Source organism: Xyrauchen texanus, chromosome 15 (genome assembly GCF_025860055.1).
Source record: "Xyrauchen texanus isolate HMW12.3.18 chromosome 15, RBS_HiC_50CHRs, whole genome shotgun sequence".
In the NCBI taxonomy this organism is placed as follows: domain Eukaryota; kingdom Metazoa; phylum Chordata; class Actinopteri; order Cypriniformes; family Catostomidae; genus Xyrauchen; species Xyrauchen texanus.
Window position 1 is genome coordinate 42330706 of NC_068290.1, and position 13755 is coordinate 42344460.

Below are 13755 nucleotides of genomic sequence, written 5' to 3' on the forward strand. Positions count from 1 at the left end.
TGGTGCTACATAAACACAATGGGAATGCCTGCATAGCGTTCGAATGGGAGGACCCACACTGCATTCGAATGGCACGGAGTAAAGAACCTTGCAGTTTGTGATGGGCATATATTTATGAGCTGTGTCACTAGAGTTTTAATAAGAGGAAACATAAGAGGAAACAGGAACATTTTTGCGGTGTTGTGGGAGATTTAGTGGCACGACCTGAATGGTTCCGCTATTGCGGCACCTGGAAAACACATTTGCGCTGCTTTGCGGTGTGGTGGGAGTATTTCGCATGGTCCAAACGACACCCAACCCAATGACACCACAGTGAATGATCGAATCCCTGCCTGGCAGACATCTCGGCCTGGATGAAGGAACACCACCTGCAGCCCAAGCCAAGACCGAATCCCTTGTCTTTCCAGCCAACCCTGCTGTTGAACACAACATAACCGTGCAACTGGGCGCAACTACAGTAACACCTTCTAAAATGGTCAGAAATCTAGGGTAACCATCAATAACAAACTACATTTCACAGAACACATATCAAAGACAGCAAGATCATGTAGATTTACACTCTACAATATCGGGAAGATAAGACTTGTTCTGTCACTTGTCATAACTAGACAGTACTACTGTAACACTCTCATCGCAGGCCTGCAAATGATCCAGAATGCAGCAGCACGTCTGGTGTTTAATCAACCAAATAGAGCACATGTTAAAAGTCGCTGGAAAGTCGCAGAAAGTCGTTGGTTTGATCCCCACAGCCACCACCATTGTGTCCTTGAGCAAGGCTCTGGGGGGATTGTCCCTGTAATAATTGCACTGTAAGTCGCTTTGGATAAAAGCGTCTGCCAAATGCATAAATGGAAATGTTACACCACTCCTTGTCTACCTTCACTGGCTACCGGTTGATGCATGCATCAAGTTCAAGGCTGTGATGCTGGCATACTGAATAGTCACAGCATACCTAAAATAATTTCTGCAGAGCTACGAGCCCACTAGAAGCCTCCGGCACCAAATAACTTTCCTGGACTTTCGGCTTCATCATACCATGTTGGTGGAATAACCTTCCCAATTGCAACCGTGAAGCTGACTTTCTGTCTTCAAAAAATTGATAAAAACACTTTTCCTTGAGCACTTAACTTGTCAAAAAAAAAAAAAAATTCTTGTTCTGTTTTGAGTACTATGCTGATGCTAGTGAGACTTTGTAATATGGCACATTTTGTACCTTACGAAAGTCTCCTTAAGATGATTTGCTTATGTTCTCTTTTGCCAAATTAATAAATATCAATGTAAATGTATCGAGCGTGGGGGAACTGCAGCACATTATCTGGTGGGGTACTGTGGCTGCAGTATCAAATAGGGAACATAGTTTATCACATTTAGACACACCTTACTGTGTGTCGGGCTCATTCCGACTATGAGCAAAGGAAATGCCAATGCCAAGGTTAATGGGAAAAGCTAAAAGGCTCTTAAGATTACTGCACCACCACTGCACTCGAACAGGAGAGCTCATACTGCATTCTGGATGGGAGAGCCCACATGTGATTCGAACGGGAGCCTGCATTGCGGTCGAACGGAAGGGTCCACACTGCGATTCGAATGGGAGAGCCTGCGACCAATGCTTTGAGGCTCACACTGCATTCGAACGGGAAAGCCCACACTGCCATTCGATAGGAATGCCTGCGTAGCGTTCAAACGGTGTGGTTTGGTTTTTTGGGAGTTTGTTGCATAACTCAAAAGACGCCGCAGTTGTGGTACGTGGACAGCACATTTGTGCTACTTAGGGATGTTTTGAGCTGAAGGTAGAAGCACCGCAGTTGTGCTTTCTTAACTAAAATAGTTGTCACCTTTGGCTCCTCAGTAGGTAATGGTGAAGTCTTGGAAAGACACCTAGATAGAGAAAGTGAGAGGTAAACCTTTCATCCAGTGACAAAATTTAAATGGGCTCTCGCAGAGACCAGCTGCAAGTAATATTGGTGAGACCCTTCTGAAGGTGCTATTTCAGGTGTTGCTGTAGAAAAGACAAAATGATTATATTTTGGTAAAACTTTAGAAAAAATGTGCTTGGGAATACAGTACATCTTCATAAAATAGCATAAAATGATCTGAGAAAGAGCTTTGGTCTGTTCGGCATACAGATAAGGAATGACTTGCAATCATCATTGAAGGATTCACTTTAGGCCATTCGCTCTTTAGGAGTATAAATGTCACCTGTAGTACAATATACTTCTTGCATAGAAAATGCATCGCATAGCAATAGGTGTGAATTATCTCTGAATGCTTTGATTTGCAGCTCTGCACTGCATACAGAAATGCATGAGATATGTGCCGGGAAATACAGTACATCTTAATAAACATTGTGAAAAACAGCATAAAATGATCTCAGAAATAAGACCTTTTGCTCTGTACTGCATGCAGATATGCAGAAGAAATGAACTTGCAATCATTACTGAAGGATACAATTGTGGTCATTCGCTCATTACTGAAGGATACAATTGTGGTCATTCGCTCATTAGAGTATGACTGCCCCCTGCTGTACAATATATGTCAATAATGCTGAGAGCAAGCGAGATGTTTATGAATGAGTTCGGATGCGGTGCATGATCTGCCTCTTGAATTCGGCTCTTGTCTGTTCGGACTGAGCCTGTTTATATCTGCAGTATGCTGTGGAATGGTCAGTGATGCGCGGCAGCGAGCTTGCGATAAAATGTCTGCGTTGGTTTGAAAATAATTTGTCATTAGATTATTGGTCGATTGAAGGGAGTTCTGTGTTGCATGATGCCCCTGTGTTCAGAATTAATAATCATGCTCCGAAGGGCTCTTTGGAGGGAGAAACAATCTTGATATTCATGTTAGAAAATGAGAAACAATCGCTGGATAGAGCACGCCCCCTTAACAAGCTGCGGCGAGATAATGAGACTGAGAGGCATCACCTTTGTGGCAGTACCTGTTTACAAATGCTGGGGTTTGAAATGGTGGTTGGATTGAATAGTTAATCATGTTTCATTCACATTCAACTAAAATTGAATTCTAATGGCATGAAGCTGGAACGGCGCCAGGTTTGCAGAGGCAGCTGGCACTGCTTTCTGGGTGGAAAGTTTAGATAAGAGAACATATGAGCAGTCGTAGACAGCTGTTTCACATTTATAAAGTGCAGGAGCAAGTTTGTGGCAGTAACTTCACGCTATAAACTGCTTTGTCGATTGGAGCATAGGAAGACAGACAGGGTAAACATATATACTGTATATAAAAGCTGCTGTGGCAGCTTCTGTTGAATAACGAGACTGTGAATGGAAGAGCTGTTCTGGTGGAGCTGAATGCTTTGCAGGGAAGTTGCATCCTATGATCCGGCTGCCTAGGTCTGTTCGTGGGGAAATGGGCAGGGCCAAATGCCGGAAAGATTCTCATGTAAGGAGAGTTGTCACAGGAAGCAGGTAAGCAGTGGCTTATATACTCCTGCTCGTGGGCTGTGATTTGTCCGATTAAAATGAACTCCTCCCGAACCTTTGTTAATTACTCCATTATTGAGTCTATTGATAGAACTTAAAGGGTTAGTTCACCTAAAAATGAAAAGTATCTCATTATTTACTCACCCACATGCCATCCAGATTTGAAGAATATTTCAGCTCTGTAGGTCCACACAATGCAAGTAAATGGGTACCAAATTTTGAATGTCAAAAAAGCACATAAAGTCATCATAGACGTAATCCATAAGACTCCAGCAGTTAAATCCATATCTTCAGAAGCAATATGATAAGTGTGGGTGAGAAACAGATAAATCTATTTTTTTAAAAAAAAAAGTCTTTTTTTACTATCAATCTCCACTTCCACTTTCACTTTTTCACCTACTGAACATGGAGGAGAATTTATAGTAAAAATAGACTTAAATATTGATCTGTTTCTCACCAACACTTATCGTATTACTTATGAATAAATGGATTTAACCACTGAGTCTTCTGGATTATGTGATTTTTGGACCTTCAAACTGTTGTTACCCATTCACTTGCATTGTGAGGACCTACACAGCTAAGATATTCTTCTAAAAAGCTTCATTTGTTTTCAGCAGTAGAAAGACACATCTGGGATGGCATGAGTGTTAGTAAATGATGAGAGAATGTAAATTGTTAGGGTGAACAATCCCTTTAAATTTAAATTACCCTAGAATATTAATTTAATCTCATACAGTATGCCCGCTCTAAATTTAAATATAAAGCATGTATTACTTCAGTTTGTGCCTGTAAATCATAAGCAAGTTTCCTGTTATTGGCTGTTGTGGAGGACGGTGCTATGAAGAAAGCCGATCTTTGGGTAAGAACAACACTGATTGGAATGCCTAACTAGCACCTTATTCTATCATCACGTCTCACAAATGTATCTCAACTGAAAACACTGTAAACACAGTCAATTGTTTTTACAAATGTGCACCTTGTACACATTCACTGATGTATTCCACACATAAGTGTTTCAGTGTTTCATTTTTACTTGATGTTGCTAGTGACCATTTGAAACTACTTGTATTTGTTCACAATCAAAGGCCAAAAACACTAAGGCATAATAATTTGTGAAGAATGCAATTGTTAAATGATGTGTATATTAATTAATTTACCAAGAGAAAAAAACAGGAATGACAATTGCATATGTGCTTTCCTCACCGTTATACAGTTGAAAATATCACCATTTGTTTATTTTTTGGAGAGTGCGGTGTGTTTCATTGGCTATACAGGATATAAAATGTATAGAAAAATAATGTGCATCAATAAATCATGCAACCTGGCAGGAGGAAGCGGGGTGAAGAAATCTGCTCAGGAGAAATGGCTTTAGTTGTGATGCTCGTGCTGTGCATCCAGATGGACACCAGCATACTCATTATCTCCTTTCTCCACCTCCAACTTTCACCCATCAACCCACACCACACAGTGACCAAACTCACCCACTATCCTCCACCCTTCCAGAGATTGCAAACCCTTCCAGTATGGCTACGTTCACACAGCAGCAGAATATGGTTGTTTGTCCTGTTTTAAAGTGCTCAATACAGCTACAGTTCACACACAGTTCAGATTGACTCCCTTGAATTTTCAGGACTTACAACTGAATTTTGAGAAGGTGTTCGGTTGCTGTGTGCAATATGAAAGGAACCACATTCAACAACTTGTTGTTTGTTGTGTCATTGACATACCTATTGCATGAAGCAATTTATGACAAATGGCAGCATTATGTTGGTGCAGTAAGAGACCAAAAAATTTAATAAGTGACACAAAAAAAGTTTTTGGCTGCATATCTGAGAAGACAAAGAGTTGAATCTGCCTGAAATAGTTTAGAATACAAATGTTATTATTAAAGATGCCATACAACAGTGTCATCTGTCACTATGATTACTGGCATTACTCTTTGTTATAGAGAGCAACAGTCTTGCTGTTGTGTTTTTCCCATTTATTTTCTCCATAGGGATTTCACAAAAGCACTCTAAGCCATAGACCAAACCAACCAGCACTGAGGGGAGTCACATTACAAACTTTGATTTACTTTGAAGCAAAAAAACTATTTGAAATTCAAATAAAAACGCAGAGGTACAGATCTGCGTACTTTTAAGCATTGCGAATGACATATGGTGGCAAGAAAAATTATGAGAGCACTTTGTAATTAACTGGTTTTCTGCATTAAAGCTGAAGTATGTAATTTTTTCAGCACTAGCACCACCAAAAGGAATTGCAAATATCAACGTTGTTTTCAAAATTGCTTTCTGAGTACACCCTTGTCTGCTGTTGTTCAAACAAAGAGATATTCCTGCCCCCAAATGATGCCACTGGTTGAGTAAAGATGTTGGGGTGGGTTTAAGTGGCTTGCCAAAACAAAGAGCAATTTTCAAAGCACCACAAAAAGACAGTGCTTACAGTTTTTGTGAAAATTAACCTATGAATGACTTATAGTTGTTTCTACATATTAAGCTAGGATAGGAGAAAGTATTTTAACACTGACAAAGTTACATCAGCTTTAATTGGTCATAAAATGTGATCTCTTCTTCATCAAAGTCACAAGTATAGACAAACACATTGAGCTTAAGGTAACAACACACAAACAATTATAATCTTTCATGTCTTTCTTGAACACATCCCGTTAAACATTTATAGTGCTGTGGAAAAAGGAAGTGAACCCTTGGATTTAATAACTGGTAGATCCTCCTTTGGCAGCAATAACCTCAACCAAGCATTTCTGGTAGCTGTGGATTAGACCTGCACAACGTTCAGAAGGAATTTTTGACCATTCTTCTTACAGAACTGCTTCAGCTCAGTCATATTCTTAGGATGTCTGGTGTGAATGGCTCTCTTGAGGTCATTCCACAGCATCTCTATTGGGTTAAGGTCTGGGCTCTTACTGGGCCACTCCAAAAGTTGAATTGTATTTTTTAGAAACAATTCAGTAGTGGATTTACTTGTCATTGTCCTGCTGCCTCACCCGACTTTTACTGGTCTTCAGCTGGCACACAGCCACTCTGACAATATCCCGTAGGAGATCTTGCTAAACTTCATGTTATAACTTCATAACATTCATTTTTCACCTCAATGATGGTAAGCAGTCCAGGCCTCAAAGCAGCAAAGCAGTCCCAAATCATGATACTCTCTCCACTGTACTTCACCGTTGTTTTCATGTTGGTATGCAGTGGCCTGTTTATGCCATAAGTAGTGCTGCGTGTTCTTTCCAAACAATTCAACCTTAGCTTTAATGTTTTCAATATAGTAGACTCATGAACAGATATGATAACCAGTTCCTTCAGAGATTAACCATCCTTTAACCATATTCCTTCAAGTCTTTATCTGTCACTCTAGGGTTCTTTTTTACCTCATTGAGCATTCTGCAGTATGCCCTTTGAGTCCTTTTGGCTGGATGTCCACTTCTGGGGAGAGTAGCCACAGTACTGAAGTCTCCATTTATAGACAATTTGTCTAACTGTGGACAGATGGATATCTAAGCTTTTCCAGATAACTTTGTAACCGTTTCCAGCTTTATGCAAAGTAAAAATTCTTGATCGTAATTCCTCTGAGATCTATTTTTTGTGAGGCATCGTCCTCATCAGCAGATTATTCTTGTGAATAGCAAGCACAAAATGTTTGAATTATTTTTATATGTCAAAGTAGCTCTAACCAATACCTCCAATCATGTTCCATAAATCGGATGCCAGGTTTGTCAACTCCTGACTCTAATTAGCTTTTGTTGACATCATTAGCCTAGGGGTTTACATACTTGTTCCAACCTACACTGTGAATGTTTTAATGATGTATTCAATATGTACAAGAACAATACAATAATGTGAGTGTTATTAATTATTGTAAAATAGATCAAACCAAGTTTTAAGACAAATTTATACATAAATGCAGGTAATTCCAAATGGTTCACATAATTTTTCTTGCCACTGTAATCAAAGTAAAAACAATGGAAAGTTGATTATAAGTACAGAACCAATATATTTCAAGTGAATTGCAAAATATGTGTTGATTGTAGGGAAAGGGACAGTGGGTGTGGGAGTGGGCAGTTGCTGCAGAGCTCTTTTGGCATGCTTTATTGGATGCTATTCTCTAATTGGTGGATCTTTCCTTTCAGGATCATGGGTAGTGTAGTTCTTTATCTGGATGTTTGCTATTTAACATTATTTTGAAACAATGCATTTAAAATAACATGGACTGATGGCTTTGACCCAAGAATATACCATCAATTAACCTGGGAGCTCAAGGTAGGTCTGTCTTTCAATGTTTATAAGTGATTGTTAAAAATCAATATGCCTATGAAGAAAATTAACAGGAGTTTTATTTTTTAAACCTGACTGTTGCGGGTTCTATTGTGAGTTTGTATTTGGTTACCTGTTGGTACAGACAGTATTTAATCCTGCCTGAATCCTGCCTGTTGTATGAACAACTTTCAAAGTCACGCTTTATATTCAGTAGCCAATCACTGACTGTGTGAACGGAGCCTACAGGTATGTGTGTTTGTTTGTTTAATGATTGAAGGAACCCCCAGTCAGCTCTGTTTTGTTTATGTCTGTACAGAGGTCCTTCTGCAGTGCCATGGTGGACGAGCTGCGGGTTTCCCTCAAGTGCCAACGACGACTCAAACACAAGCCGCAACTTCCCGTCATGGTCAAAACAGATGAAGTCATCAACATGCACACCTTCAACGACCGAAGACTGCCAGGCAAAGAGACCATGGCCTAAAAGGGACACCAGCTTTCCCTTTCTTTTGATCCTGGAGAAGAAAACATCAAAGGGAAAAATGTGGGTGGGGAGGAAGTCGGTTTTCTATATTGGGATGGGAAGCTTGTCATTTCAAACAATTAGTTACTGAGAACAACAACAGAAAGTGAAACATATTTCCTGTGGAAATAACTTGAATCTTGGCAGAAATTTAGTTACCTCATCGCTCCACAACACCACCAGAGCAAAGACTGACCCATGCCATCGTTCAGGGTAACTCTTAGCAGGAAATACACACAGCTAGAGCAGTGAGATCAAAATGATGGAAAGTGGTTTGTCTGCTCATCCATGCTAGTTTTGGTTTGATGACACTCTGTTGTCTGCATTGAGTCCATTAGAGAGAATGCAGAGACTCGCCCTGACAAATACAGGGACGAAAGGACAGATTTTTAATACACACTTGTGCTAAATTGCTTTTAGGAGCAAAATTAAACAGACAGTGCAGAACTACTCAGAAACAATCAATCTGCAGTCTTTATTCAGCGGCAGAGCAATATCACTGAAATCATTTAACATGTTTTTCACCCACACTCACAAGCAATGGAAGCAGGATGGGGTAACAGGCAATATATTACTTTAACTTGTTTGCATTTTAAAGTACTAACACTTTCAGCGTGTAAGGCCAGAGAATGTGTGTGTGTGTGTGTGTGTGTGTGTGTGTGTGTGTGTGTGTGTGTGTGTGTGTGTGTGTGCTTTTTCTTTTCTTTTTTAGTAAAATAAATATACTGAAAGAGTGTGACAGTTGCTCTTTTCAGTGCTGTAGTAGTGGCCCCTGCTGAATGCCACAATGACTGATAGGATGAATCTCATGAGAACATTTCACCCCAAAATAAGAAACTATTTTGTATTTTGAAAATTAAACCTAGTTTTAGGACCATTAATATTTCTTTTGGAGTTTTTATTTTGTATTTTGTTTTATTCCCATTATTCTCAATTGAGATTGACATGTATTAAGATTCTGGAATTTAATTACTGCATTACAATAATTTGATTCCAATTAATGTAATGCAGTCGATTTTACTGTATTAGGTTAAACTGTTACTGTAATAAAATATTTTTTGTTTATTTAAATCAGCATACATTAAAGGCAGTACAATATATAGTATAAAGGTGATGTATAAATATTTTATACATCTAAATATAAATAACTTGCGATTTAAATAGGATATCTGTTTTAAATTCCCTGTGTATACACGGTTGACTTTTATTATGACATACCACACTTTTATTTTGTATGCTGCGAGCATACAGAAGTTCTGCCATTCCAGTGTTTCACTTTTCTATGCATTTTTATTCCATTGTTGTAACCATATCCGGTTTGTATTATTATTTATATAGCCTATTTACAATCTATACATATTATAATCATTATGTAAATCACAATGTAATTAACACAAATGTACAGGCTATCATTGCAATGGTTTCATCTCAAATAAACATAATAAAGTACTCATCAGAATATGTCTGATAGCATTAAACATAACTAATCCCTTGTTAAACCAAATATGAGTGCTATCATACCTGTAGCAATGAAGGGGTTATTGCAGATTAAAAAATGCGCATGGATCACCACATATAACTTGCACATTGCATCATCATTCACATAATACATTTCAATGATACAAACCAGATGTGAAATAACAACAATTAAAAACTTTTGTTCATGAACGCACATTCACAATTTCTGAGATAAATGGGTGCATTCCATTCTGAAGGACTCATCAATTTGCCCTAATCCCGTCCCAGAATCAGAGCTTCAGAGGGCTGAATGGTGTATGGCTCAAAAATATAATTCATTCGGAACGCACTTTAACGGCATCTATCCAAGTCAAATAAGCCACAGTTACCGTCGCACAAAGGCTGGTGCTAATTTATCTAATCAGAAATACTGTATTTACACATGACACTATTAACTACCTTTAAGAATGCAAAAAAAGAAATTAACAAATGCTTGAAAACGTTTAGGCTATATGAAGAAATGTAAGCTTCATCAAATATGTGTTTATTTATTTGAATAAAAAATGAACCAGTAAACAAAATTAAAGTATATGTTCAATTGTTAAATAAAAACAAATAACAGATAATGTGATAACAGATCTGTAGAATAACAGATCAAGCGATTTTACAATAAAATATTGAATTACTTATGAAAATCGAGAGATCATGGACAACATGGACAAATTGACCATTGTTACCAAATGTTTGCCGGAGCTTTACCACTACCGGCGAAGAGCTGCAAACGTTTGGCTATCATTTGCAGCAAATAAAAAGCTAATTTGCATGTGAAAATAACGAGTGGCAGATTTGCTGCACATTTGCGGCTAGTTTAGATTTTTTTTGTAAGGGATGCAATAATAAAACTGACAATTTCAAACAGAAAGCCAGGGGATTGAATGTTCATTATAAGAATTAAAATATTTGTTGAACCATGGAGATGAAGGGATGTCACATGTTTTTGTTAATAGAACCAAAGTGTGTTTGCAGTTGCAGCTGGTTTGATATACATTACACTTAGCACACTTCTAGATATCTAACATATGGTCTGGTTCTGGTCCGCTTGGTAGAGAAGTGCCCATCAGTTGAATCCTATGGAAATGCTCGTTTTGAAGGGCCTTTTGAAGCAGATATTTATGAGCCCTTAGATTTGGAACGTCACTTCAACATGGTGGTCATGATTGTTGTTCTTTTGAAAGTTCCCTTTGGAGGCTGATTTATGCCGTTTGGAAAGCAGGGTGAAATGAAAACTGAAATGCTGCAATAGTGGAACTGCTGTCGGCTCCTGGATTACAAAATAAAAGTGTGTTACTGTATGTCATAATAAAGGTCAACCATACACAGGGAAATTAGAACAATTCATGTGTTAGATGATTTTACATTGTAAAAAAATTATTTGAATGGTCCTTAAATAGGTTTCATTTTCTTTGAGCAAAATATTATTTCTCATTTCAGGGTGAATAATGAATGGGATATGTTCTTAATATGTTGATATTCATCTGTTAAGCTCTTCAAAAATTTGGTAAATTAACTTAAAAGAACTCAAGAAACAAAATACTTTTGCTATGTATTTATTCAAGCATTTATCATTTGTTACAGATACAACAACTATGAACACACATAGCTATTCAGTAATATTTTACGTCTCTTTTTCAATATCCAAGTTTCAGTTGAATGTCACGTTACATGTTTGTACTTTTGTGGATTTGATTTCAGAAACAGAATCCTTGTGGAAACTTGTGCAAATGTAAGATTTCTATAAACTAAGGTGTTTTGTACAATTAAATAATATCAACATTTTGTAATAGTTTTTATCAACACAAATCAATCATTGGCATCTCTCTCTTGATATGGGGCTGGGCCATCCCGTGGTGTCTACACCAGAATTTAAGGTGATGATGGCCTCTGGGCCCGAACATATCCAGGACCACATTACCTGGCCTCCATGAGGAAGAGTCCATGCCAGGGTTCATGATAGATACCCCATCTGAACTGGGCATACTGAGGCCCACATGAAGGGGGAAGTGCTGAGCATGCCCGGTGTTGATGTGACACACATTTTGGAAAGATCCTATTTTTATCATGTAAAGGAACCATATTTAAATAAAGATATTTTAACTTGAGATAAATAGAAACGATAAAACTGATTCAGATGTGTGGTACATACATATATAAATATACGAAGTGAAGAGAACTGCTAATTTCACTTCTTATTTGATGCCCGGTTTCTAATAGACTGCTAGTACTCAGTGCTGAGACGTTGTGTGTAAATGGTTTAAAATGGATAAGATGTATTTCAAGATTTTTTCAGATACAAAGCAATTTTGACCATATTGTGAAAACAAACTGAAGTGCACACAGTTTACTGTCTGAAGTTGATGCACAAGTTTAAAGGAAGTCATTAAAAAAAGTCAGCACACTTGTGTGGCGTGGTCTCTTTCATTTCCTCTTCATAGGCAGGGCACATTTCACACAGTTAATAATGCATTTGGGTTTTTTAAGTCTCTTTTACTACATGCAAATATCAGTTTGAAATGTTTCTACTGACAAAGTGCTAATTAATATTTACATTTACTGCATTTGGAAGATTGCTCTTTAGCAAAGGAGCTTAGAAAAATAACTTTAGTGATTGCAATTAAAAAGTAATTTGGTACTGTTGAAATAAATATCCTTAAAAGTAATCAATATGATGTGTATCATATTCCAAGTCTTCTGTAAGCATAGAATAGGAGGAGAGAAGCTCATTCACAGTAGCTCACATGTTCATGTGAGAACTTGCTTTTTTAGCACTAAACAATACAATTCTTACATTAACATGTGAGCCATTGTAAGCGAGCTTGTCTCAGCGCTCATGAACCTCATGTATTTGAATATGATGCACAATTCACATGTACTTCTTTTATGATACTTTTGGGTACTTTTTAAGCTTTCAATTGTATCTCTTTACAAAGTCCCTTTCATGGCAAGTCAGTCCACTCGGCATCCATCTTTGGAATGCTCCCGGAGAGACTGGGCAGCTATTTTCAATGTAAACAAGCAGCATAAGTACAGCTCCCATCTACTTGAATGGGGAAAGACTGGAATCTCCAAAACAGTTGGTCAAGATTACAATCAAAGGACATATTTCAAATCCAGCCTGATCTCAAGAAATGTACGTGAGCATTGCAACGTTTTTGCAAAACTGAAATTCCGTGCTTCATTACACGTTTGGCTGTAGTTTCCAAGGGAAATGCCAAAACCGAACAAAATGTGGTTGTAATCAGATGAGGTTTTTAAGATGAATTTAAGATGGAGATTTTAATGAGTAAAGCATACCTCCCTAACCTAGAACTTTACCCTAAACTTAACCAATAGTGATGTAAAAGATAAATGAGCGTTTAACAAAACAAACATCCTTACCCTTAACCAACACTTAACCCTAACCAATAGTGTTTTAAAATGCTCATTTGAAAAGCTAATTTTCTGAAGCAACCATCTCATATTGTGTCGCATCTATGCCACTTTTATGCATCTTTGGCTGGACTTGAACCATGGTTGACAAGCCCAAAGTCCAGCACTTTATCTGGTCAGCTACCAAGCACTCAAATCATATTGGAATAAGTGGGTACTGTATATGTAGATCGGTCTCTAATACAGTGTTAAAATGTATGGTTTTTCAAATCATGCACTAAAGTAAAAGTGTTTTGATTAGATATAGGGGTGAGTAATAGAGCAAAAACAAGTTTATAAAATCATAGTCAGCTATAAATAGTACTCATGATTTGTGACAATGAATAAAACGCACAGTTGTTGTAGTGCCTCTAGTGTTCATTCAAGAGGGAAACTAAAGTGAAACATAGTAAGCAGCATGTGAAAGTCAGTTTGCAAAAATATATATAGAGCAGGGTTCCAGTTAGCCAGTAATTACCGGTTTTTGACCGTTAAAATATCCTAATGTCTGACAAATTCAAACATTAGACACAATGTCCGGTGAAAATACGTATTAGCACAATGTGTCAGCAACCCCTTTTAATGATACCATAAGTGTACA

General features: G+C 37.8%; 1 protein-coding gene across 2 annotated transcripts in view; it reads left to right on the forward strand.

Moving 5' to 3' along the window:
* The window catches only part of LOC127655889 (glutamate receptor ionotropic, kainate 2), a 301274-nt gene extending 289139 nt beyond the window's left edge, over nucleotides 1–12135 (forward strand). For both annotated transcript variants that reach the window (XM_052143929.1, XM_052143930.1), the window contains one exon: nucleotides 8028–12135. In XM_052143929.1, coding sequence (XP_051999889.1) covers nucleotides 8028–8192 — 165 coding nt within the window. In that variant the 3' untranslated portion in view covers nucleotides 8193–12135. The remainder of the gene's footprint in view (nucleotides 1–8027) is intronic.
* Nucleotides 12136–13755: the final 1620 nt, after the last annotated feature.